Source organism: Phocoena sinus, chromosome 6 (assembly GCF_008692025.1).
Source record: "Phocoena sinus isolate mPhoSin1 chromosome 6, mPhoSin1.pri, whole genome shotgun sequence".
In the NCBI taxonomy this organism is placed as follows: domain Eukaryota; kingdom Metazoa; phylum Chordata; class Mammalia; order Artiodactyla; family Phocoenidae; genus Phocoena; species Phocoena sinus.
In genome coordinates, this window is record NC_045768.1 from 75,803,859 (window position 1) to 75,829,590 (window position 25,732).

Below are 25,732 nucleotides of genomic sequence, written 5' to 3' on the forward strand. Positions count from 1 at the left end.
ATGTGTGTTCTGTTTAACATTCCTACTATGTGTATGAAAGTGTAACTATCTTAGCTAAGTTTTATATCCAAAATTAAATTTAAAAATAATTTCAAGTTTTAAATTCATCAGAAGTAGAATAAATGCAAGGCATAAATTATCTACACTCACAAAAGAGAGAAGTGGGACAGCTGCCTGTATGTCCACCATTATTAAGGCTGATCTGATTACTCATCTAATCCCTTTGCTGTTTCCATATCCAGATTCTTAGAACCATGGTTTGGTCCTCTGATCAGCGTATAAGAAGGTGTGTAGTTTACTATTCTTTTTTTAATGAATTTATTTATTTATTTATTTTTGGCTGCATTGGGTCTTCGTTGCTGCGCGAGGGCTTTCTCTAGTTGCGGCGAGCGGGGGCTCTTTGTTGTGGTGCGCAGGCTTCTGATTGCGGCGGCTTCTCTCGTTGTGAGGCACGGGCTCTAGGCACGCGAACTCAGTAGTTGTGGCGCACGGGCCTAGTTGCTCCGCAGCATGTGGGATCTTCCCGGACTAGGGCTCGAACCCGTGTCCCCTGCATTGGCAGGCGGATTCTTAACCACTGCACCACCAGGGAAGTCCCAGTTTACTATTCTTAAAACAAATGTATGTCCCAATGCCTTTCAGTTACCTTTTCGTTAAGAAAAATGTTTGGACTTAAATTTATGACAATCTTTGCATGTTCAATATTAAGACGATCCCAGCTAGAAACAAGGTGAGCACTCCTTGTGACGGACTTAAAAAGACTAAGAATTCTAGGATGAGTTAATCTACCTCACTTTTAGGAGGGACAAAGCCTTAAAACTGACCGGTAGTTTTCTGCTAAAGAATATTTGGTAAAAAGAAAAAAAAAAATCATTGCCACAAGTAGGGAAAAATTGACTAAAGAGGAAAGGTTGTACTATCATATTACTAGTGGGCATTATTTTCTAAAGGTCTGTCTCTCTGTCTCCTTGTCTCTCTCACATATGTACACATATACACCCCTCACTGGATGTGGCTTGAAAGGCATATTCCAATGTAAAACTTTTCTCTGGAAAACTCTGAGGCAGCTTAAATTAATCATAGCTACAGATATTTTAGGTCTGAAAAAATGCCTAATGTTTCCAAGGATAGGAAAACCAAATTAACCAAAAGTGACACACAGGCACACATCTCATGATAATATGAAAATAACTCTATCTAAGGGTAACCAAAAAAGGTTGAAATTTCTCTTCAATAGGTTTGGCATTTATCTGAATTAGGGGTCTTTGGAGAGAAGAATATACCCACTCTCCAAGGGGCTCTATATATGGGTAGGATATGATGGTAATTAGAAATAAAATGTTTATGTTCAGACTTAGTTTATAGTACCTTTACAGGAAAAGAAGCAATACTTTTCACAGGAATGTGTGATCTGTTTGGCTTTGCAGTTGGATTTTTCTTTGAAAGAACTACATCCACATGAAGGCTGTCTGATGTACATGAATTTTCTAAGAAGTTTAAAATGAACGAGAGAAAAAGGAAAAGGTAAATTTTAATGTCATTAGTCTCAGATGATGAGTTTATTTCAATCATCAACTCAAAATTTCACAATGCTTCATTTATAGGCTTGATCTATCTATCTATCTATATATATATATATATACGTATATATTTTTTTCTTGAAGAAAACAAAATGCAAACACGAAAGGGTCCCAATAACCAACTCCAGTATAACCTAGAACAAATTTAAATAATTTATAAAGCAACTTGCTCCATGTAAGAATGCATGCAAAATACTACCATTTATTGCCTAGCATACAGAGATAAACAATATAAATGATTTAGATATCATGCTAATCGTATTATTTCATGTAAAGCTCTAGGTGATTGACTTAACTATAAGTGGGAATATATGGACTTCATAAGAAACATTTTTAAAATAAGGAAAAACCCATTTATTAAATAAGTGAGTTAAAAAAAAGATTTTCTCATACCTCCTGAGGCTTTCCTTTGGGTCTGAGAGGCTGGACATGCAAATGTATTTTTTTTCTGTTCTGAAGTGGCAGCAACAAAAGCCTGCCCACCCTTAATGGCAGCCATTATCTGCACTGCCCGTTGCTGGGCCTGAAGGATTCCAGTGTGACTAATTAATGGTGGGACTGGTCCCCTGGATGGGCTAGTGATCTCTTTACAGGTTGGAACCTATAGAGCATCAACATAAAACAAAAAGATCCTGATTTTAAAAATGGATAAGATGGATAATTTTACTTACCTTTTGCACAAAACCTCTTTGGAATTGACTACATTCACAATACTACATGTAGTCCGATACACACGTAATTGGAATATTCCCAGAAATAAAAAAACTGAACAATTTAAGCATATAATTTAAGACATTTTTTCTTGAAATAACAGAGAAAATTAAATCTTATAAGAAAATGCTTGTATGCAGGTAGAAGTGGTAATAAGACATATCCTAATGAAGTTATTGAAATTCAAAGTTAAGAATCCATCAGGTAACCTGGCAGACGTATCAGGTGACCCATACAGGGAGAAAGAGCAGGCTAGCATCAGACTTCTCCACAGCAACGTTCATTATGAGAAAAGAAGGGAACATATGAAAAAGTGTTCAGCTTCACTAGTAATCAAAGAAATGTAATATAAACTAAGGAAATAAAATTTCACTCAGATTTACAGGTTTAAAAAATGGTAATACCCATTTTTTGTAAGGTTTGTGGGAAGGGAACCCTGGAACACTGTGTAGGACTGTAAATTGTCACAACCCTTCTAGAAGGCAATATGGTAACATTTTTGTTTTTTTTTTTTTGGTACGCGGGCCTCTCACTGTTGTGGCCTCTCCCGTTGCGGAGCACAGGCTCCGGACGCGCAGGCTCAGCGGCCATGGTTCACGGGCCCAGCCGCTCCGCGGCTTGTGGGATCTTCCCGAACCGGGGCACGAACCCGTGTCCCCTGCATCGGCAGGCGGACTCTCAACCACTGCGCCACCAGGGAAGCCCGGTAACATATTTTTAAAATCATAAAAATCTTTATCTTCTTTTGCCCAGTTACTTCTATTTGTGAGAATGTATTTTTAAAAAATTGCTGATGAAACCGACAATCATTTAAATATAAGAATTTGGGGGGGAAGTTATATAGCACAGTAACGTGAAAACTAACCACCACATCACTTGCAATTATAGAGAAACAAGGTTAGCCTCCTAAAAACCTTTTTCATAAGAGAGAAGGGGAGAGAAACTAGTTTAGTAAATATCTATAGTATCTGACCCCGGGATGCGCAGGTATTCACTATCTCCATTTCACGGATATGGAAAATGAAATAGAGAAATTAAATAATTTGCTCAAGCATGTTCAACTATTCTGTAAAGAACTGGAATTCAGGGTCTTATTCGCGACTTGGAAGCGTAAAGTCTTTTTATGCCATGCAGAAGATTCTGCTGTCAGTATGTACCAAGTAAAAATAATACAGAGACTAGAGCAGAGAAATAAAGTTTGTGTTAAATAGCACTTTTTAACACAAAAGTGTTAAAGGAATAATACTCGCTGCAGTGTTTGTACAGTTTCTTTACATGTCATAAAAGAACTTCAGCATTTATAATATAAATTTACAAGAGGTTCAAATTGCTTTGAAAAACTACCGTCAATTCCCCTTACTCACGCTAGTTAAGTTCTATAGAGTCCCGCAAACAATGAATTAGCAAATACTGAACCATTACAGGTGAGTATCTGGTCACAGCAGTTTCATCAACCAATGTTTCATAACCTTGTTATATGCGTGCGTGTTTCTGTTTAAAGATACTTCATTTAGTATATAATGCTGATTCATCAACACTGAATTTGTGGTCAACAGCACTAATAACTCGTGCCTGAACAAAGTTGTTTAACACACATTTTCTCTAAGGCACGGCACAGCACAGCCTTCTTGCACCAAGGAACACTAGACAGCACTATACTTGGGGACCATTTTAAATAACAAAATCACCAACAAAACACACAAAAATGCAGAAAACATGGCAACAGACAGACTCAGGTAAGGACCTTGGTTAACAGTATGACAGCTGAACAAGAAGTCAGCGTTGCCTTGTTCAAACTTAGTTGGGAACGTGCATGTTAGGCGATTCAATTCAATTTTTTTGGCCACTGCGCCTGTGTACAGAGGACCACAAAAGCATGAGTCTTGATTTTAAAGTTACAAATTAATTTTACTGAAGAGGCAAATTTGCAAATACAGAATCTGAAAATAATAAGGTTTGACCATATTAATTTATAGTTAAAAGGTTATACAAAAACAACATACCTTCTTTTAATGAAAATGTTAGATAATGGGGGAGAAAAATGAAGGTTTCAGAAAATGCTTACAAGTAGGCAAGAAATTTATTGACTGCCCACTTGTGCCCCCTAGTGGATAATAGGATAACAAGTACTGGAATATACTTAAAGCTTGAATTGACAAGGTAGGTACTTCATAAACTGCTGAGAGAGACCGGGAGGGTGGAAAGTGGGAGAGAAAGAGAAACAAAAGTGACTCACATCAAACTTGGCAGTGTGTGCAATCCTCCTTTTCGGTCCAGAAATGTTTTGGTAATATCGCATATCTAATTCCATTTGCTTTCCTGAAGGCTAACGGGAAAAAGATAAGACTTATCCAATTTCAGGGTAGTAAAAGCAAAGTTATGTTTCCTGAAGAGCCACAGGAATCCAAGCTACAAAATACTAGGCAAATTATTAAAAAATAATTCAGAAAAAAATAATTTAATTTGGATAATCTGACATGCATAGATTCCTATAAAAGACACCTCTAATTTGGGAAATCAACTATAAGTTACTATACATAATACCAGGGTCTCTGGAAAATGTCAAGTCTGCAAGACATGATGGCTGGCCAATTACCAAGGTTTTGCCTTATTTTAATACATTATTAATCATAAGTATAAGAAATATATATAATAGATATTATATATATTCTATAGAGTTTAGAATATAGAGAATATATATTTAAGGGAAACTCCTTTAGATTTAGGAAAAGAATTTTTTAAAAAGTGACCAACCTGCTTAGCAGTCTCTCCCTTATGAGCTTTGCTTCGTGTGAACTTATTGAAAATTCGAAGACATTCCTTCACAGTGTCATCAGCATCACAGGGAGTGTCATCTTCAGTACATTCCTTATCAAAATCAGATTCAACTAATCTGTTGTCTTCAAAAGTAGTGAAGTCTTGACTGTCGTCTTGTACTCTCAGAACTTTGTCTTTCACACGATTGTCTGAATAAGAGAACTGGAGTTGGCTTGGTGAGTATCGCCATTCAGTTTCTTCTTTTTGAGTATCATCAATTGTTTTTACATGTCTTCTGCTCTTTGGATAACTTTCATTATGACTTTCCTTCTGTATTTCTTTGTCACTGAGAGGTGCACAAGTTATACTTTCTCCTGAAATACAGACATGCTTTTCCTCACCATTGAAGCTTTCCATCTTAGAAATGTGGTTTTTGACACCACACAAGCTTATGTTAGTTTTAGTATCTAGTGAGGTTTTCATGTGTGATTTTGGTGGCTCGAACTTGTTACTGTCATCATCTGTTTGTGTGGTTAGCTGGGTTTCATCTATCTTTTCCTCTTCTATACCACCTTTCTGAAGATTTCTCTCCTCCAGGGGCGATACCTGTATCTTTTCATCCATATTCTGATATTTAAAGCCTCTAAATGGTTTAGATTTCTTAGAAGTAGGAATGATTAGAGGTACATCCATTACAAGGTCATCTTCATCAGAATCTTGAAGATTTATTTTAATTCGTATTGGTGAAACATAAGGTCTTTGGCTCTCCAGGGACTTGTGGCAATTTCCACCCACAGATTTTTTCCAGAAGTGCTGCCTGTCAGTCTCATCCTGCTTTGCTTTAGATGCCCCAAGCAGCCCTGCAGAATAATTGAGCAAGGGATCATATTCAAGGTCAGTTGCTGGACATCTGTGGTCCATCACATACTTTCTAGGCTGACTCTCTTTGCTCCTTGACGGTTCATTCCACTGTTCTTTTGGGAGCGGGCTATTTTCAGGAAAACCTTGTCTCACATTTGTGTCACTCAAGGAGGCCACAGGGCTTTGCGATAGCTCTTCAAGCGCTAAAGTAAACCTGGAGAGCCTCTTCCGCTTTTCTGCAACCTCAGCCTTGACTGACTCGATTTCTTTGTTGATTCTTTCCAATTCTTCCATAGTTGTGCCTAGTGTTGTTAACGGAAGATGAGTTTATCTTTAAACATCACTTAAGATGAAATGTGGACTCCAGAATATCCTGGACAATGAGTTTCCTATCACAAGGACATTAACTTTTCCAAACCCAGCCTTAAATGCAGGGAATTGTTGACTAACAGGTCAGTTCCTGGAATGAGAATGTCAACGGCTATCACTGATTAAGTCTTTCAAATGTCTAGCTCATTCCCATGACATTAAAGTACATTCGTGTCTTATTACTAGAGTAACGATACATCTGTGAGATAGGCCACGTGTATACATGTTAAACTGTGTCAAACATGACACGGTTTGGATATACACTATTCACCTTATTATTTACCAAGCAGTGACAGTTTGGTAATAGTTCAAATAGCCGAATGCCTCTTACACAGAACTGTACATAGTCTCACACACCAATATATCTCCTCTGTCACAAGAAAGTTTTTTAAAAACATTAGTTTTCTTAATTTAGTGGTTCTTAACATTCTCACTAAGGTCCCTGATATTCTACAGAATGCCTCAAACACCAAATTAAGCAAAACACACCCTTCCACAACCAACCAACCATTAAAAAAACCTTAAACAAAATCAAAAAAATAAAACTCCAGACCAGTTGGATCCACACTCCTGAGGAAACCCAGGATAGCGACAAGAGATCAGGCTGCTAGTCCTGGCTCTTCACAATACCTGGCAGCTCCTTTCCTGACTTTTTACTAAGGAAATCCCCACCTCTTCCCTCTTTCCAAGATATACTTTCCTATGGAAATTATGGGATAATTTACATACATCTCTCTTCTCCCAAACAAGAAATTTCAGATATGAGATGTCCAAATTACACTCGTTAAAACTCTGAATTTATTTTAGATAACCTACATGTTTTGATAACACACATGTGCTTCCTCTTTACACAATGAGCTTTCTCCTGGCTCACTAGCTTTTCAATTTACCATTTGTTTTCTATTAAGAAATCAACTCTATTGAAATCCAAAACAACGTGTGTAACAAAGGTGTAGGGCATTTTGATGGAGTAGGAAAAAGGCGAAGAGCAGGCACAAGAATGAGAACTATTCTATGTTCCAAACATAAACAAATGGCTCTAATTGCTTTTTAAATAAACTTGGAAAGGGGAGTAAACTCTGAGTAAGCAGCTAGAACTGCATTTTGGCATAAGCTGGGTTTTATCTGGTTGCCATGATTCAGGAAAGGCTATTTAAGCAGTGCGTTGGGATGCTATTGAAAAAACAAACAAAAAGCTGTACTTTCCCTCCATGTCAGAAGTTTAAAATTTTTTTGCTCCATCAGAAGCTAGATTTGGAGGGCAAATTTTGAAGTCTGAGGCACACTTACAACCTTCGCTCGGGCTACAGGTGATTGGAAATAGCTCCTTCTGACTTGTAAATCCTCTTCGCCACAACCGGGGTCCCACCCCACCCATCACCTTTCCCCAGAGCACAGGAAGCTCCTTAGAGTAATTCCATACTGGGGTTGGGTGACAGGAAGCGAGGATAAAACCACACAGGACCACATACGTGCATCTTACTGTGCATGTCTTTCTAGGATCCCGCGTTCCCACGAGCTGGCATCACCGGTCCGCACACGCCGGTCCACAGCACGCTCCTCGCCCTGCCTCCCTGGCCACGTGACTTTGGCCCCGCCCCGCTCCCCCCCTCCGGAGCCTTGGGGGCGGGGTGGCCACCCACGTAGAGCCGGTCTGGAAGCTGAGCTCTGTTACTGGGGCGGAGATTCTCTGCGGATGACCAGCCTAAGCCAACCATCTTCCCGAACGTCCCTGGGACGCCCCTGCTCCACGGTTTCAGGAACTGTGTGACCACCCAAAAGGCTCTCGAAGAACGTCCTCAAACAGGATCTTGCATTGCACCCTCACTGCTCGGTATATGTCGAACACACTTGACATGGGAGGGGCGAAGTAAGAGGGACTAAGGACTAGCCCTTAAGGCTCCTGAACCTGGGTGTGCGATGCTGGGAAGATTTACCCTTGGGAACTCTTAACAACTTGGTTCCTCGTTCGAAGGCAAGTGCTTGTTTTCCTCTTGCCCATAATAGCCACTCTATAGGAATTGCCCTTAAGTAGGTAGGTGGAGTAAACAGCCCTTTTTGAGGGCTGGGGAAGAGACAGATTATGGGCATCAGAGAAAGGAAATGCAAGGGTGTTTCGGAATGGGGGGAAACGAGTTAAAAAGGAACTGGTTTTATTTTGTCCTTTAAGAGGAGACAAACACATCAGAGGTCCAGACAACCTGTTTAGGAAATCCAGGTTTAGTCATGGGATGGAGGGTCAGCAGGGGGACAAATGAAAAGACACTCCTCCTCCCAGCACACATACACACCAGCCTGGGCTGTATGACCCTCTCCTCACTTCTAGGCTAGCGGAGGGGGTAGAAGAAAGCGAACTTCAGTAAGGACTACCTGACATTCTTCATGCCCCGCCCCCAACACCATGACTGCCCTTTACAATGCTACCTACAACGGTATCTGCAAGTTATGCCAACTGAGGATGAGAAACCAATTAAAAAAAAATATATAGTTAACATCCCTTTTGGCCCTCTTAGGCATAGTAAAGCCATATTGAGTAACTTTCTCAAGGTACAGTACATTAGTACTGGAGACAAAAGCAACCCTTACATCTCTTTCCAAGCAAGAAAATTTGTGGTCCCTTCCAAGGGTGGGTGGGGTAAAAAGGTGGGAACGGTTGGTGGCCAACCCTTCCCCAAGCCCACCTGACATTCTACCCACAAGCCTTTTCTCACCCATGGATTCAACATGGCTCCGCTGCACTCCGAGCACCTCCAAGCTGCTGCCACGAGCTGCCTCACTCAGTTCCCACCGCATTTCCCGGTGCCTGAACTGGCAGCACAAACGCTGGCACCGACCCCCGGGGCTGTCAAAAGGGCATGGAAAATGGCAAAAGTAACCCACGGAGGGCAGCATGGGCTACTGCTCAAGGCCACCTCCTCTGGCTTCGAAAATTGTGTGCACTGATGGCAAAAGCAGGCAAAGCTTAACACACACCCTACTGCCTCTTGTCTAGCCAGGGTACCGCCTTATATAGTCCGTTGCTACTCGAAGGCGGAGCTTCATAGCTTTCCCAGCCAATGGGGAGGTTGGGGCTGGCGTCAGGGGAGAAAATAACGAGGGAGGGAATGACTCAGAGAACAGATGGTAGGGCCGCGTCAGGTGAGTGTAGTGTGTGTCTGTCCTCCATGGGGAAGAAGGTTCATAAAGACCTAACCTACAGGTAGAGAAAACAATTTCCCAAGAGCTGAAAGGACCCTTGGATTAAGGAATCTCCTGCCTTGTGGATGCCTACCTTGTTCCTAAACAACATCCTTTGACTTATAAGTTTGGCTATTAACCTTCATGGATCATGGAGAGAACCTCAGCTGTGAAGCACATCTAAACTTTGCCTCTCTCTAGCAGGTGATCTTAGGCAAGGTATCTGACTTACCCGAGTTCTCCTTTCTTGATCTATAAAATAAACTTGCCTTTCATAGGGTAGTAGGATTCAGTGTGCTGTAATGTACCAACGTGCCTAGCATAAAGTAGGTGAGAATTTAGGAGGACAAGTTCTTCCCCTTCCCATCATCAACACATACCCACAAAGGACCTGGTACATGTCCCTAAAATCCTTCCAGTTGAAACTGATTCCTAAAAGGGAAACAGTTCCCTATTCCATTGTTCTTCTTTGTAAACTGAAATACTCCTAGGATAGATAGGCTCATAAGTCACTGATGACTTCAATTAGTCTTTGAGATGTTTGCTTTTCTTTCAATAGCACGTACTGAGCCTGGGTGCTTTGGGGAAGAGAGAAGGAAGGGTCCTCCAGCTCTAAAAGATTCAGGGTCCATGGATCCCCCTCTAGGAAATTACATGCTGGGATCCCTCCTTCCTTTCTTTTCTTCTGAAAAACAATGTTATCTCAAATGGTTATGGATACTTTAGAAGGTCCTACATCTTACTGTCCTATGAGAGGACCCTGATGACTTGGAAACAATTGAAGAATGCTAAGAGTCTCTAGTGCTAGTTTTGTCTCTTGATACGGCACACCTGTTTTGCCAGTAAAACATGAACAGGTGTGTTTTTTTGCTTTGGTGGTGGGGAGGGGCGTAGTTAGTAGTGATTACCCTGAAAGTCCTCAAAATGCCCCCAAGTAAGGTAAAAAACTAAATGTTCTCATTTTACAAACAACCAGCCTAGAATGAATACCTTCCTTAAGTCACTGTCCAGGATCCGTTTTACTTGATGAAGTTTTCCACACCTTATTCCTTTCTATTTTTTTCCATTAAATAGTTTTTATAGCTGAGAGATTTTTTATTGAATGTGCCCTCCTTTTAAAACACCAGAAAGTTTGAAGGTCTTAGTAGAGTTTCCAAATCATAACATGAGTGTCACCAAGGTATTTTTTATGACAAAAAATTTAATCAGTGGGTTCCTCTCTCTGTTCCTCACTCTGAAGTCTGACTCATCATTCATGCCTGTCTCATCTGAGCCTGTGGAAACCACGTCCGTTGTCCTAGATTTTGACCTTGTGTCTGATTTCCTAATTCTGAAGAAGTGGTGCCCCAAAATGTGCTGCTCTCAGCAGTCTTAGAGAAAGATGTGTCTGATACGCCTTCTAATGGATGAAAGTAAGAAAGAGTTGCCAGCTCTGGGTTGACAGAGTATTCACCACTCTGACAAGCTTTTTTATATCTGAAAAAAAAAAAATACATACATCAAAAATTGTTTTTAATTGTGTACGTTTGCAGCTTGGCTTAGAAAAGCATCTTAAAGTGATATATGAATTCTATCCAGTGTATTAGCTATGTATTATAACACTATATAAATGAATGAAAAATGTTAGACCCTACACAGATGTGCTATTTAGAACAGAGGTCATAGCCCTTTTGTTTCAAGGCTATTAAAAGAGAATGCATTTCTAGATTCTCTATATCCTTTCCAATTGACTAGGGTTGTTTCTATCTCTAGATGACTATTTAAAATATTGGGAAAAAGTCCAAGTGGGATATTCCCTGAGAGACAGCCCCATGCTCCTTTCCAAATAGGGGAAATGGAGCCAAAATGAATACCTTATGAACTTGGGAGTCACGTTTGCCTAGCACTCTACTAAAGAGAGCAGGTTGGGTGTTTCCTCTCATGTGTTTTTTTGACTCCAGAGGTCTGCAGACTTACTTCACTGTCTTCATTTTGTACAGCACGGCACTACAGATTGCCAAGAGGATGACAAAAAGGAAGAGAGTCATCAACAAGAGGCACAGCATTAACTTTAATTTGGCTTCCTGTAGTTCTGCCAGGTTGTCTTCATCTGTAGCACTCACATCAGAGTCTGAGAGGAAAGAAAGAAAATGCAATGGGAAAGAGTGACTCTGTTCAGCACGTTTTCCTGGAGGAATAAGGATCGCAAAGCAACTGAAGAGAAGCCTTCACCACCCGGAGCCTTCACTGAATTCTCCCCACTACCCTCACGCAATGCAAAGGAGAAGGCTATAGGCCACTCCCTACAGCCAAGTACTCTTAACTTTTTTACCTTTCCCCTTCACAGCAATCTTGGGGGAGCTGTTCTTTGCTCCATTTTCCAGGATCACAGAAGTTTATGGATTTGCCCTTGGTACATAGCTAATAAGTGGCAAAATTGGGTATCAAACCCAGGTTACCAGATGTTAAAATATGTATCAGACTTCCTCCCTGAATAAAAAAAAAAAAAACAATTCAAGACTCTGAAGAGATTACTATTAAAAATGTGATGAAATTACACACAAGGGATTAGTCCTTCAAGAGAGAAAGATGCAATTCTACTGTTGGGACATACATTGACTTTCTTTTAAGCTAAAAGGATGACGTACTACAATGCTTTCTCCACAAGGCTTAAGAACTGAATTTGTGGGCTTCCCTGGTGGCGCGGTGGTTAAGAATCTGCCTGCCAACACAGGGGACATGGGTTCAAGCCCTGGTCCCGGAAGATCCCACATGCCATGGAGCCACTAAGCCCGTGCACCACAACTACTGAGCCTGAGCTCTAGAGTCCACGAGCCACAACTACTGAGCCCGCATGCCACAGCTACTGAAGCCCACGCGCCTAGAGCCCGTGCTCCACAACAGAAGCCACCGCAATGAGAAGCCCGCACACCACGATGAAGAGTAGCCCCCACTCACCGCAATTAGAGAAAGCCCGCATGCAGCAACGAAGACCCAACACAGCCAAAAATAAATAAAATAAATAAATTAAAAAAAAAAAAAGAACTGAATTTGCCATTTTATTACTGTGATCAAATCTAGTGTACTTGATGTTAAAGAAATGGAAATTTAGTTAAATTTCTAAAATACATTATATAATAAAAATCATGTCTGGATCCAGAAATGTCAAAAGTCTTTTTACTAAAGTAATGAAAATATATCTTTACTGCCAAATTTTATATCTTCCTGAATATATGTCTGACTTAACAGGCATTTAATGGTGACTTTAAATAACCATGTTGCTATTTCTCTCCTTTCCCCCAACCTCCTACCACCCAAAAGTTCCAACGGTTTTCATGATTTTCTAGGTAATGATATTTTGGTAATAAGCAATGACAAGCTCCCACGTCTAACTCTCTGATATTTAAAAAACTTGTAATTGTCCAAGTGCAATCCTAGACCAAGGGGAGTGAAATGTACACAGTTGCCAATGACTGATATCTTGACTTTGAGGGAGATTATTTTGGGAACAAACAAATTAGGTTAAAATGGACTGTGCTCCTGAATTGCTTTGCTATTCCTTAAAAGGGTGTTTGTAAATAGGTGTACTTATAGTACATTTTGTTTATCAAGGTGGTGGTCAAAACTAGAGAAGGGTTTGAAATTCCTAACCATTGGAAATTATAGAAAAGCGAATTACAAGTTTGGACAGCTTTTTTTTTTTTTTCTCTAAGCCTCAGTTTCCTCATCGGTAAAATGGAGATAATACCAACTTTCATGGAGTTGCTGTGAGGGCTGACATAATAATGTATGTATAGTGTAGTATGTGCTCAATATGTAATAGAAAATCAGTGATGCTCATTTTAATTACTTGAAAAGACAAAATATTTCTAAAGCACTTGTCATTACTGTATATCACTTTTCTAAACAGAGAAGACTGAGTCTGTTTTCTTGATGCACTGAAAGGCAAATGGCTGTGCTTGTCAAATAATCCAGTACAGAATTGAGGTGACAGGCCTTAGATGTATTATCAGATGCTATTTCTTTTTCAATGTCTTTTTGTAGGACAGAGGTTTGAGGAAAATTAATATATTGCCTCGTTGTGAAATGGAACACCAATGGAAGATATTTAATAACAGGGGAAACTGAGCAGGGGGAATATATGAGAACTCTGTACTTTCTACTCAATTTTTCTATAAGCCTAAAACTGCTCAAAAAAGTCTGTCAATTTAAGACAACTGCATCCTAAATATTGTTCACTTGCCTACTCCTTCATTTGGTTTACTATTTCAGGAATGTAAGTTACAAAACAGGGAGATGGAAATAGTCATCTGCAATGTGGTCATTGAAGAACACTGTTTAGGAACCATAACTTTCCTAAAACTGTAAATGTCCTCTCTGGTATGATGTCAGCCACCATGCTACCTTCTTACATATTCTATACCTTACTGAGGAAAACAGTATCACCATGTAGACACTAAAATGTGTGAAAGTATTTATGCATTCCTTTAATTGAAGTATTTTGTTCTTACTTGGAATTGGGTGAAAAAATTGATCTTGTTGGTTGTCCTCATTGATGGTTGCATTTATAGCTGTTAAAACAATAAATTGGTGTTATGGTAAACAAACTTCACTTACTTTTGTGTGTGTATATGTGTGTGTGTATACAGCTTATTCTCATTGTTCATGGTAGTCATGGTAGTTAAGCTATGTGAGCACTGAATTAGTGAATACTGAACCATCATTGTTCCTAAGGGAAATACAGGGTTAGGTTCCTGTGAGCCTCTGGTCACTACATTTTCATCAACCAATCAATATCTAACCTTGTTTTATGTGTGTGTTTCTGTTTAGAGACACTTTATTTAGTATATACTGCTGATTCATCAACATTGAGCTCACAATCAACAGCATTATAACTCACACCTACATGAAGCTTATATAATACACACACTTTTCTCCTAAGGTACATCACAGCCTTCTTGTGTTTAGGAACATTAAACAGCATTGTACTACTATACTTGGGGGGCATTTAAAATAGCAAAATCGCCAACAGAAAGCACAAAAATGTGAAACATCCAGCACTAAGTAGACCACAAAAAAGGAACTTGTTTAAAGCATGAGAGCTGAAAAAAGAAGTCCTTTGTTCTACCTCAGCTCGGAACAAGAGCATCAGGCAATTAAATTTTTTTTGCTACGCTGTGTGTCCACAAATGACTGTGAAAGTTCTGCAAGTGGAGGGTTCCAGATAAATTTTAGATACAGGTAAATTCACAAATACAGAATCTGCAAGTTAGGATCCATTGAATATGGTATGTATTTCACATTTATAACACATGCATATATGTGTGTGATAAATGAATTCTATTTATACATGTATGTATATATAGATGATATGCATGTTACATTTATACATGCATACATACAAATGCTATGCATGTTACATTTATACATGCATGATTGTACATTTATGATTTATATGTTACTTTCAGGCATGCATATATTTTGATATATACTTTGCATTCATCCGTGCCTCTCCATGTGCACACTGTTCCAAATACAAAGAGGGATTATAGTGAGCAAGAGCCTTATTTAACATTTTTAATCATAAATTAAATGACTAGATTGCAACATTTGTAGGAAAATAAGAGTTTTGGGGAGAGAATCAGAAAATGTGTGACACTGATCAGCTTTCTGGGTTTGTTTTGCATTTGCTATTACGTGTGATGATGGCAGCAAAATGTTAACTTATTAATTCTTAGTATTAGAACAATTTACACTGATCTTGGCTTTCTTACAGAAGACTTTAGAAAACCAAAACATTTTCCCAGCTACCTAACTACTATGAGTTTACCTTTAGCTAACATTGTCCAAAATGCAGGCTCATTTGGTCTCTGGGTTGGTTCTGTTTAAAAAACAAAATAGAACATGATAACAAAATAAGGTAATTTGGCTTCAGTAAATTTTTGATAGAACCTTCATTTGTTTGTTACTTTAGTCATCTAAAAGTTATACCTTGAGTTCCTATCATGTGCCAGACCCTGTGGTTGGCATTAAAGTTACAGAAATGAACAAGGTCTTATGCTCAAGGAACACACTCTCAATTTGGGAGACAGACAAGAATCACTGTTAATTACGTTGCAGGGTAATGAGGGCTTTCATAGAGATGTACAGGTGGTATGCACAGAGGGATCTAATTCAACTTCCAAAAGCCAGAAACACTTTGAGAGGGAGCCGATGCTCCCATATAGGCTCAGAGGACTAGAAATTGTTTGCCAGACAAACTATGTAAGAGAGAGATCATTCCACTGTGAGCCAACTCAGGTGTCATAAGCAGGTTCGGTAAGCTCTGAGAGCTTCAGGTATTCTGGAGTGGAGAATGTGGGTGAGGAATGTGACCAGAGATGAGACCGGCAAGTTCTTCAATGGTCAGATCATTTCAGACTTGAATGCCTGGTTAAGAACTTATAATATGACCCCAAACCTAGTAGAAAATTACTGAGGGTATTTAAGAAGGGGCCAACCAGGATGATCAGATTTCTATATTTAAATATATCAAGAAAGTGAATAATATTAGAGTAATCATATGAGAAACATACTTGGATTGCATGAACTGGAGAACATAGGGTTTCATGTAATAACAGTCCACTGTCTTCAATTAGACCACTCCTCTTTCAAGACCTGAGAGGACAGCCATCCTGGGTTGTTATGTTTTCACAAGTATTTTATAAGGAACAATATTCTTGTCAGAAAAAGTAAAATGATAATTTTGATTTTGTAAACTCTCACTCTGAACTTTCCCCCATTAATAATCTTAGGAAACACCAACAATTGACTCTAAGCAGAGGCAAGTTTATTTCTCAAGCATGTGATTGTTATATCATTATTTTAAAATTATATAAAAATGTATTAAATATATTTATATATTTATACACACATGATATTTTAGATAAATATATATTTAATATAAATATAAATGTAATACATTTTACTAAAATAAAGTTGTATTTTGAAAAGAGCTCACTTCCTATCACTCGTCAAGTAAATCTGAAAATTGAGTCTTAGATTTTTTTACCATTTAAAAGATTTTAGGATGACTTTAAATTGTAGTAGTACAAATTCTTTAAGCATGTTATTACTTTACGAAATACTCAGATTAATGAAAGTTAAATTTTTAAGTCATATAATGATAAGCTCCAGGTCTGACTACAGTATTGTAACTTTAATACCGTGAATAGTTTTTTCAATAGGTTCTTTACTTTCTTCTTCATTGCTGACTGTTTCAGGAGGTGGTAATGTCATTGTTTCATTGACGAGTTCATCTATGAAAAGGCATAATGGATTATCAGCATATAAAAATAATGACTCAACATTTGTGATTAGGCATTTTTTAAGCTAAAAAAAATAGAAGGAGACAAAAAATATCAAAACAAAAAAAAAACAAAGAGAAAGATGTTGACATTTTCCTGAGATACCTTAAAGGAGGGGAAAGAAGAAGGCTTTGAAGAATGATGTTTGTGTGATAATGGGTTGCTTGAGGAGAGGTTAATATGCCTCTAATTTGCAAGAGTGAGGAAAAACTGGGAGCGTGGAGCCACAGGCTTCCTTTGACCGTATGGAAGATCTATTGGATGAGAGACATTGGCTTCACATGGCTCCCTGAACAGGCCTTGAAGTGATACTGTCACTTCAGGACAAGTTGGTTGCTGGTCAGGGTGGTGACATGAAAGAGTTGTAACATCAATGTCCTTGCAAACTGGAAACACATGCATGTTAACTACTCAAAACAGAGTTTTGGCCCTAAAGATTTGGGGCTACAAATCAAGGATTTTCAGGCCTGATTTAGTATATATCTCAGTCTACGATGTGTCCATCTGGAGGTATGTCAGCAAGAGTGTATTTGGGAACAATTGTGACTGAAGGACCATTGTTCTCCCCACGAAGTTGGCAATTTCAGTTAAATTGCTTCATACAGGAGTCAATAAAGTTCCATAAGAAGTACAGGCAACCCCACTTCTAGGAAGATTTCTACTGAGCCTACAAACAGCACAGGTATCTTGTTGGCAAGGAAGGATGGAAAAAAGAATCCGTTACCAGAGTTGACACAGATTCAGGCAGGGCTGGAACAATTGGTAAGTAATCCTTTAACTCTGCTATGCAACCTTCAGACTTGATTTTGGAGAAAAACGTCTGGACTGTCTCACTACTGCCTTGCTCTCATCGTTTTAGGGACTAAAAGAATTGTTAGTCAAAATTTTTCTGGAGATTTCCATCTCCTTGGGGAGCTTGCTCCTTCAGAATGTCCCCGCCATGTCAACATGTCTCCCTCTGTTAGGGCCCCTTTTAAAATGGCAAAAATTTCTTATCCCAATACAGCTTTGACAATCCTTTGGGGACCTGAATTGTAGGAAGAGAAGTTAGGGTTTTGGAATCTTTTCCATGGGTCCTGTGGTCTTCAATAATCCATTTCCTAAGGGAGTTTGAGGTACCTGGTCTGTTTAAGAATTGGCTCTGTGTGTCTGATCCCAAACAGCTCAAGATGTTGTCTGCTGTGTGCAAGCAAAATTCCCATGAGAGGTTTGTCTAATTAATGTATGCCCTTGAAATGTCCCTATCCATTTATGCCACAAATTTTGGAATTGCTCAAAATATTTCATTATTGTCAAGTAGCTTTATTAATAATTAGGCATTGCTGAGTCTGGCTTTTCCCAATATTGAATATTGTCATAGCCAGAAATATGCTCTCTTGCCTTATTTATTTTCATCCCCTTTTCCTTGTCTTTCATAGATATGAGCTATTGACACTTCAAGGTGAAAGATGTGGTATATGTACTTTAGAGACTTTTGTTTGCTTTTTTTTTTTTTGGTTTCTTTTGCGGTACACGGGCCTCTCACTGCTGTGGCCTCTCCCGTTGCGGAGCACAGGCTCCGGGCGCGCAGGCTCAGCGGCCATGGCTCACGGGCCCAGCCGCTCCGCGGCACGTGGGATCTTCCTGGACCGGGGCACGAACCCGCGTCCCCTGCATCGGCAGGCGGACTCTCAACCACTGTGCCACCAGGGAAGCCCTTTAGAGACTTTTAATGGCCTCCAGAGTCACATGCTGGCAACAGTTTTATCTATCAATAGTTACACTTGGTGGAAAGATGCAAAAAAGAAATAACATTTGAAGCTGAAAGTGCAAAGCAGAAAGAAGTAAAAATGTGGGTTTAAGAAAAAACAATTTTCTAGAGTCCTAAATTTAGTTATTTCATTTTTCTTTCCACACAAACCAAAAATATGAGGCTAAGAAATATAAGAACATCCTTGTCTTCTGAATTTATCAATGCAATGGCTATGGTGGAGTCTCCCTATTTTAGGAACTAAGACTCCCTGACGATATTAGCTCCACTAAGACCTTTTTCCTACCCAACACTCTGCAGTGCTATTTTGAAATCTTGCTTTAAGCGTTCTTCATATTTGCAATGGTGTCTTTCAGTACTCACAGTTTCTTAGAGAAAAATTCAGGTCAGTTGCTGCTCTCACAGATATTTCAGACTGTGTGTCATTTGGATTTTGTGTTGTAAACACATCTTAAAAACATAAGATCAAAAATTTTCAGCAGCTTGCTAAGTCACTTCTTGTTCCTTTCACATTTTTCCTCACCAGATTTTTTTTTCTTAAAACATATGCACTAACTAATTCCAAGAAAAGAATAATAAAGTATTTGAGACATTCTTCAGCTACAAAATAACAAGTGGGGCAAGGGTCAAAAATAAAATTCATGGGGAAAAAAGCCAAACCAGTATCCTTATGCTAACTGACTCTTTCTGAAAAGAAATTATTAAGGAAATTACAAAAAAAATATATAGATGCATAATAGGTGCCAAAGGATTCGTAGATGTGTAATATTATCACTGTTTGTATTAACATTGTCAAATTTTAGCCAAGTAAGAAGCATTCACTTGCCCTTGAACCTTCTGTTAGACTGTAATAGTTCAGCTTAAAAAGTACGTACTTCAATAACAATCAAGATCTCCCCAATACATTCACATTTACATATGCACATAAAGAATCCTGCTCTTAAGAGGTGTCAGTGAGGCTGGCTGTAATTCAAAAATAATGGACATACCCACCCAACCAGAGTCAAAGTAAATTGGATCAAGATGCCAGACTGAACATTCATATGCATGTCTCCCCTTTCTAAAATCTCATGAAATGACAGAAAATTTTACACACATGAATGTATATACGTGTTTAGTATATAAATATATATATTCATTTCCCCAACACACACACACACACACACACACACACACACACACTGCCATTAATTTTGAAGAATTTCTGGGCTAGATCTATGGAGAAATAAAAGGAAATCACAGCTCAATATTCATGTTATGAGTTATGAAAGTATGAAAATTAAAACACTGTGGTATTTTTGTAGGGAAAGACAGATCAAAGAAACAATAAAAAGGTAGCAACTGACCAATTTCAAATGGAATTTAGATTATATTAAATGTGAGTTTCATATCAGTAGGGAACTAGTGTTAGACAACTGGCAATCCTCCTTGAAAAATGTAAAGTTTTATGCATATTTTATGCCATCTACAAAAATAATTGGATTTAAGACTGGTGGTGCAGTAGTTGAGAGTCCGCCTGCCGATGCAGGGGACACAGGTTCATGCCCCGGTCCGGGAAGATCCCACATGCCGCAGAGCGGGCTGGGCCCGTGAGCCATGGCCGCTGAGCCTGCACGTCCGGAGCCTGTGCTCCGCAACGGGAGAGGCCACAACAGTGAGAGGCCCGCGTACCAAAAAAAAAAAAAAAAAAAAAAAAAAAAGACCTAAGAGTTTTAACCAAAATATAAAATTATCCAAAAATTGGAAAATAATTTAATATCTTGGATTGGATAAGGCCTACCTAAATAAGATACAAAATGAAGAAGAAATTAATCAAGAATTGATCTCATAAAATTTAAAATTTTCTCTGTGATTAAGATACCTAAATAAGTTTAAAGATACGCAACAGCTTGGGAGAAAATACTTGTTACTTTTACCATAGAGAAAAGATTAATATACTAAATATAAAAAGAGCCCCTACAAACAAATGAAAATACAACCTAATAGAAAAATGGGCCAAGGATATGAACAGGTAAATCACAGAAGTAGAAATAAAAATGCCCAATAAATACAGAGAAAAATTCTCAGGTTCAAAAGTAATCAGAGTGCAAATTAAAACAGTAATGAAAAATTCTCACTTATTCACAAAATATGATTAACAATATTCATTGTATGTGATGTGATATTGTGGCGCATTCTTGGGGGATGTAAATTGGTAGATAAGTTTTGGAGTACAATTTGTGGTATCTATCAATATTTTAAAAGATTTATCCTTGATTCAAAAATACCAGTATTAGGTATCTATCCAAAGAGAGATACACCCAAGTGTACATGAGAAGAATGTACAAGGGAAAAAACTGCACATAATCTAATTCTTTAAAAAGACAGTGGATAAATTATGGAACATATCATTTTATGGAATAGTATATATCCATTAAAAATAATGAGGTAGATGTGAAAAGAGCTCCGGAGTTGTGAAATGAAAAAAGCAAGTCATAATACAATCCTTTAGTATAATCCCATTTATGTTTTATATATATATATGTGTGTGTGTGTAAGAAAGATTTTTTTCTTTAATCAAAGTAATCATCAGGCTCTTGATTTATTTTCCCTCTGGTAATTCAAAATAGAGGTACATCCTGAAAAGGAAATAACTGCATCATTTTGCATACAGTAGAGGCAGCCTGTGGTGAACAGACTGGACACCACTCCTGACTGCTTCTTCGTAGCTATGAAACCTGGCAATTGACCTCTCTGAGCATCAGGGATTTTTTTAACCTACAAAAGAGGACAGTGATTCACCAAAGAACATACAGAAATACAACTTACATATTATAATTTTCGAAGTACTTGAGTGTATGTGTATGTGTATATCTTAATTGTATTTCTATTGTTTTCTTTGATTAATATTATTAAAGATTCCAGGATAATTAGATTTAATCTCAATTATATTTAATTTTTAGCAAGAGTTTCTTATGAATTTTTCACATTTTACAATGGTGGACCTTGTAAGGACATGGAAAGAAAGCCCATACAATGAATGGTGAATAATTTGAAGTTCAGTGGACCTTCCAAACATCTCAAAGTCATCTTGTTATGGGTTGAATTTTGTTTGCCCCAAAAAGCTATGTTGAAGTCTTAACCTTCAGTACCTCAGAATGTGACCTAATTTGGAATTTAAGTCATTGAAGATTTAATTAGTTAAGACAAAGTCACATGCGAGTAGGTGGGCTCCTAATCCAAAACAGTGTCCTTATTGAGAAGAGGGAAATTTGGACATGGAAACACAGAAAGAACTTGTGAAGACAGATGCAGCGATTGGAGTTCTGCTGCTACAAGCCAAGGAACTCCTGGGGCTACCAGAAGCTGGAAGATGCAAGGGAAGATAGTCTCCTAGAGGCTTTGGAGAGAGGTTGGCATGGCCAAAGCTTTGATTTTGCATTTCTGGCTTCTGTGAGAACTGTGAGAGAACAAATTTCTTTTGCTTTGAGCCCCAGTTTGTGGTACTTTGTTTCAAGAAGCCCTAGAAAGCTGACACACACCTCCAAATAAATTTTGGTTAACTCACCATAAAATTAGGTCAATTGTTACTAAAGTGAATAAATAACCATACTGCTAATGATAAACCCTATGTTAATTATAGACAATTACCAAGAGAATCTTATTAAACTTCATAACACCTCATGGAAAAAGTTGTAGGAGATAAGGATTTCATCTCATACGCTGAAACGTCTATAAGGTAAGTTAAAATTTAAGTGGGAAATAAAATGATTATAGGAGTTTTAGAGTTAAAATAAATCCAACCAGTCTAATCAAAAATAAATCAAACCAGTCTAATCAGCTTTTGTATATGTATTGCTATTAACTTGAAAAGCTTACATTGGTTTATACCTTCATAATAATCGTCAGTTTTCTCATTAGCAGGAACGTTCTCCTTATTTTCTTCTTCCACTTTATGTGGCTGTTCAGCCACAGGCTGCTCAGGTAAGGGCATCATCTCAGGCCCTGAAAAAAAGTATGACCAGAGATCAGAAATATGTTGATTTCTTTGACTACTTTCTTTTTCTTTTTCTAACTGCATTTTTTCACAAAGGATTTGAGTCAGAGATTTAAAATCTAAGTTATACCATATTTCCAACAATAAACTTTATATCATCCTATAGGAAATTGCCGCGGATTGTTGGAGAGGGTGTGGAGGAAAGGGAACCCTCCTACACTGTTGGTGGGAATGTAAATTGGTGAAACTGCTATGGAGAACAGTATGGAGGTTCCTCAAAAAACTAAAAATAGAGTTGCCATATGATCCAGCAATCCCACTCCTGGGCATATACCAAGACAAAACTCTAATTCAAGAAGATGAATGCACCCCTATGTTCACAGCAGCACTATTTACAATAGCCAAGACATGGAAACAACCTAAATGTCCACTGATATATGAATGGATAAAGAAGATGTGGTATATATATATATATACAATAGAATATTACTCAGCCATAAAAAAGCATGAAATAATGCCATTTGCAGCAACATGGATGGACCTAGAGATTATCATACTAAGTGAAGTAAGTCAGACAAAGACAAGTACCAGATGATATCACTTACATGTGGAATCTAAAATATGCCACAAATGAACATATCTATGAAACAGAAACGGACTCACAGACATAGAGAACAGACTGTGGTTGCCAAGCAGGTGGAGAGGGAAGGATTGGGAGTTTGGGAGTAGCAGATGCAAACTAGTGTATATAGGATGGATAAACAACAAGGTCCTACTGTATAGCACAGGGAACTATATTTAATATCCTATGATAAACCATAATGGAAAAGGATATGAAAAAGAATATATATGTGTATAACTGAGTCACTTTGCTGTACAGCAGAAATTAACACCACATTGTAAATCAACGATACTTCAATAAAATTTTTTTAAAAATTGCTATGGACCAATTTTCTAGGATAATGGATCATGTTTCTTGTCTGCTATTTTGATGAAAGTTTTAAATGCTCACCTTCATCGGTGGGATCCGTACCACTAATCTCTGGGTGAAAAACCCCGCATAAAATAATGAACAATATAAAATTCATTGGGAAAATGACGTGATTTATCCAGTGATCTACTGTGTCTCAGAGTTTCCTTTTTGTTGCCCAGGAGGTCCTATAACTAGCAGGGACATTATGATGTCACTGCCAAATGGAGATCAGAATGCTGGGGAGGAATTTCCAAAAGCTTTGTGACTCACTCTGATGTCTTTATCTTTGGTCCTACAATAGTTTTTAGGTGTTTTTTTTTAAAATAAACCACTATAAGATTTTCTTTGAAAATTAAGAGTTATGTTTTCATGAGGTAATGTAAATTTTTGGTTCCTGGATTTTAAAGAACAATTAATATTGCTGATAGATGAGAACAGACCTTTTTGGTTTTCAAAGCATTTACAATACTGTATGTTCTTTTGGATAACCACAAAGTATCTCCTAAAAAACTAATCAGATACCAAAATTCAATCCAAATGCCCTGCAAATTCTGGTTCATGGGCTATCTTAACTGTAATTCTTTTTTTTTTTTTGTGGTATGTGGGCCTCTCACTGTTGTGGTCTCTCCCGTTGCGGAGCACAGGCTCCGGACGTGCAGGCTCAGCGGCCATGGCTCATGGGCCCAGACGCTCTGCGGCATGTGAGATCTTCCCGGATCGGGGCACGAACCAGTGTCCCCTGCATCGGCAGGCAGACTCTCAACCACTGCACCACCAGGGAAGCCCTTAACTGTAATTCTTTAGGGGAAAGTTTTTTGAAACATCCTTTTGGGGGGGTTTAAGACCTATATTCTTTATAGAATATAAAATATTTGTTTTGCTAAAAACATTTTATCAGTGAAACCCATCTTTTACCTCACATCATACAGATTGAGAAAATTATCTAACAGTCAGAAGAGGACTTAGGCCTGGATAATATTATCCATACATTTCTCATATAATAACTCATATAATAAGCAATAAAGGTAAGAAATCAAATGGACAATACCACCAATATTGCTCTTCATATTAAAGGACACCTAACATCCCCTCCCTCAATTGTAATTATTATTGATGGAGTCTCTCAGCTCTAGACAATATTCATAATTAAAATGACACAAGCATCAGGAAAAAAGCGCACAAGTTTAAAAAGACTTGAATGTTTTTTCAGTATAATGAAGGCTCACAAATGAAGTCCAGCCAGCGTGGCACCGACTGGGCATACCTGAGGTACTAAAGAGTAAACTCGGCAGGAGTCTAATTGCTTAAGAGGGTGAGAGGAAGCAGAGAGGACTTATCCTAAAGGAAAAGATGGTTAGGATCACAGCCTCAGTCCTCAGTCAACCAAAGGGAGGTGGTCCTGTGTGTGGTACTGTTTTTCTTTTAGGTCCTCCAGCCCTTTCTTCCGTGGGTGCTGAGAAGTGGAGAAGAGATGTGAGTAAAGAGCTAGCAGGCTTCTGGAGCCCTTTACTTTGGCATCTCCCTAACAGGGTGCAACATAGAAAAGGGGAGATAATTGGAGCAAGCATGCCCCTGGTTGCCCTGAACCACTGCACAGCTTTGGCTGATGGAGCTTAGCCATGATGAAACTTAGCAAAAGTCAGAAGTTCCAGGGTTGGGGAGGAGGTGGCATCCAGTGGAATTACCAGTTGTTCTCTCTGCAGAATCCTCTTATATTCCTAGAATAGTTATGCTTATTTTCAGATGGGACAAACCCTCTCTACGTGTAATGGAACTGGTAGAGTGAATTGGTAGATTTTTTTTTAAACATTCGAGTTTATGAAACTAAGTTTGTTGAAAAATTGATTCTAATTTTCCTTTGTCCCATGACCAGTACTCTTTCTAGAGTATATCACTAGTGTTATGGGTTGAACTGTGGCTCCCCACCCCCAAGTTCATATGTTGAAGTCCTAACCCTCCAGTACCTCAGAACATGACCCTGTGTGAGATGGGGTCACTGCAGATGTAATTAGTTAAGATGAAGTCATACTAAAGTAGGATGGGCCCCTAATACAACATGACTGCTATTCTTATAAAAAGGGGAAAGTTGAACAGATACACACACACACACACACACACACACACACATACACATACACACACACACACACACACAGGGAGAATGCCATGTGAAGATGAAGGCAGAGATGGGGATGATACAGCAAAAATCAAGGAACACTGAAGACTGCCAAGAAACTACCAAAAGCTAGAAGA

At 38.5% G+C, this 25,732-nt stretch overlaps 3 protein-coding genes across 9 annotated transcripts in view; all 3 read right to left on the reverse strand.

Moving 5' to 3' along the window:
- Nucleotides 1-7,797, reverse strand: part of LOC116755618 — a 45,886-nt gene extending 38,089 nt beyond the window's left edge. For 6 of the 7 annotated variants that reach the window (XM_032635339.1, XM_032635337.1, XM_032635336.1 and 3 more), the window contains exons 1-4: nucleotides 5,046-6,280; nucleotides 4,528-4,617; nucleotides 1,974-2,181; nucleotides 1,369-1,487 (exon numbers count right to left, since the gene is read on the reverse strand). In XM_032635339.1, coding sequence (XP_032491230.1) covers nucleotides 1,369-1,487; nucleotides 1,974-2,181; nucleotides 4,528-4,617; nucleotides 5,046-6,203 — 1,575 coding nt within the window. In that variant the 5' untranslated portion in view covers nucleotides 6,204-6,280. Of the gene's footprint in view, nucleotides 1-1,368; nucleotides 1,488-1,973; nucleotides 2,182-4,527; nucleotides 4,618-5,045; nucleotides 6,281-7,750 lie in introns of those variants that run through there. The other variant, XM_032635340.1, reaches the window with a different exon arrangement.
- A 1,258-nt stretch (nucleotides 7,798-9,055) lies between these two features.
- On the reverse strand, nucleotides 9,056-22,503 carry EQTN (equatorin). Its single transcript, XM_032633888.1, is given in 8 exon segments — nucleotides 9,056-9,217; nucleotides 10,689-10,783; nucleotides 10,786-10,931; nucleotides 11,412-11,565; nucleotides 13,946-14,005; nucleotides 15,265-15,315; nucleotides 18,894-18,980; nucleotides 22,389-22,503. Coding segments are annotated over 8 exon segments (870 nt in total).
- Nucleotides 22,414-25,732, reverse strand: part of MOB3B (MOB kinase activator 3B) — a 234,077-nt gene continuing 230,758 nt past the window's right edge. The window contains exon 4 of the mRNA XM_032636199.1: nucleotides 22,414-22,514. Within this exon, the coding sequence (XP_032492090.1) occupies nucleotides 22,503-22,514 (12 nt within the window). The 3' untranslated portion in view covers nucleotides 22,414-22,502. The remainder of the gene's footprint in view (nucleotides 22,515-25,732) is intronic.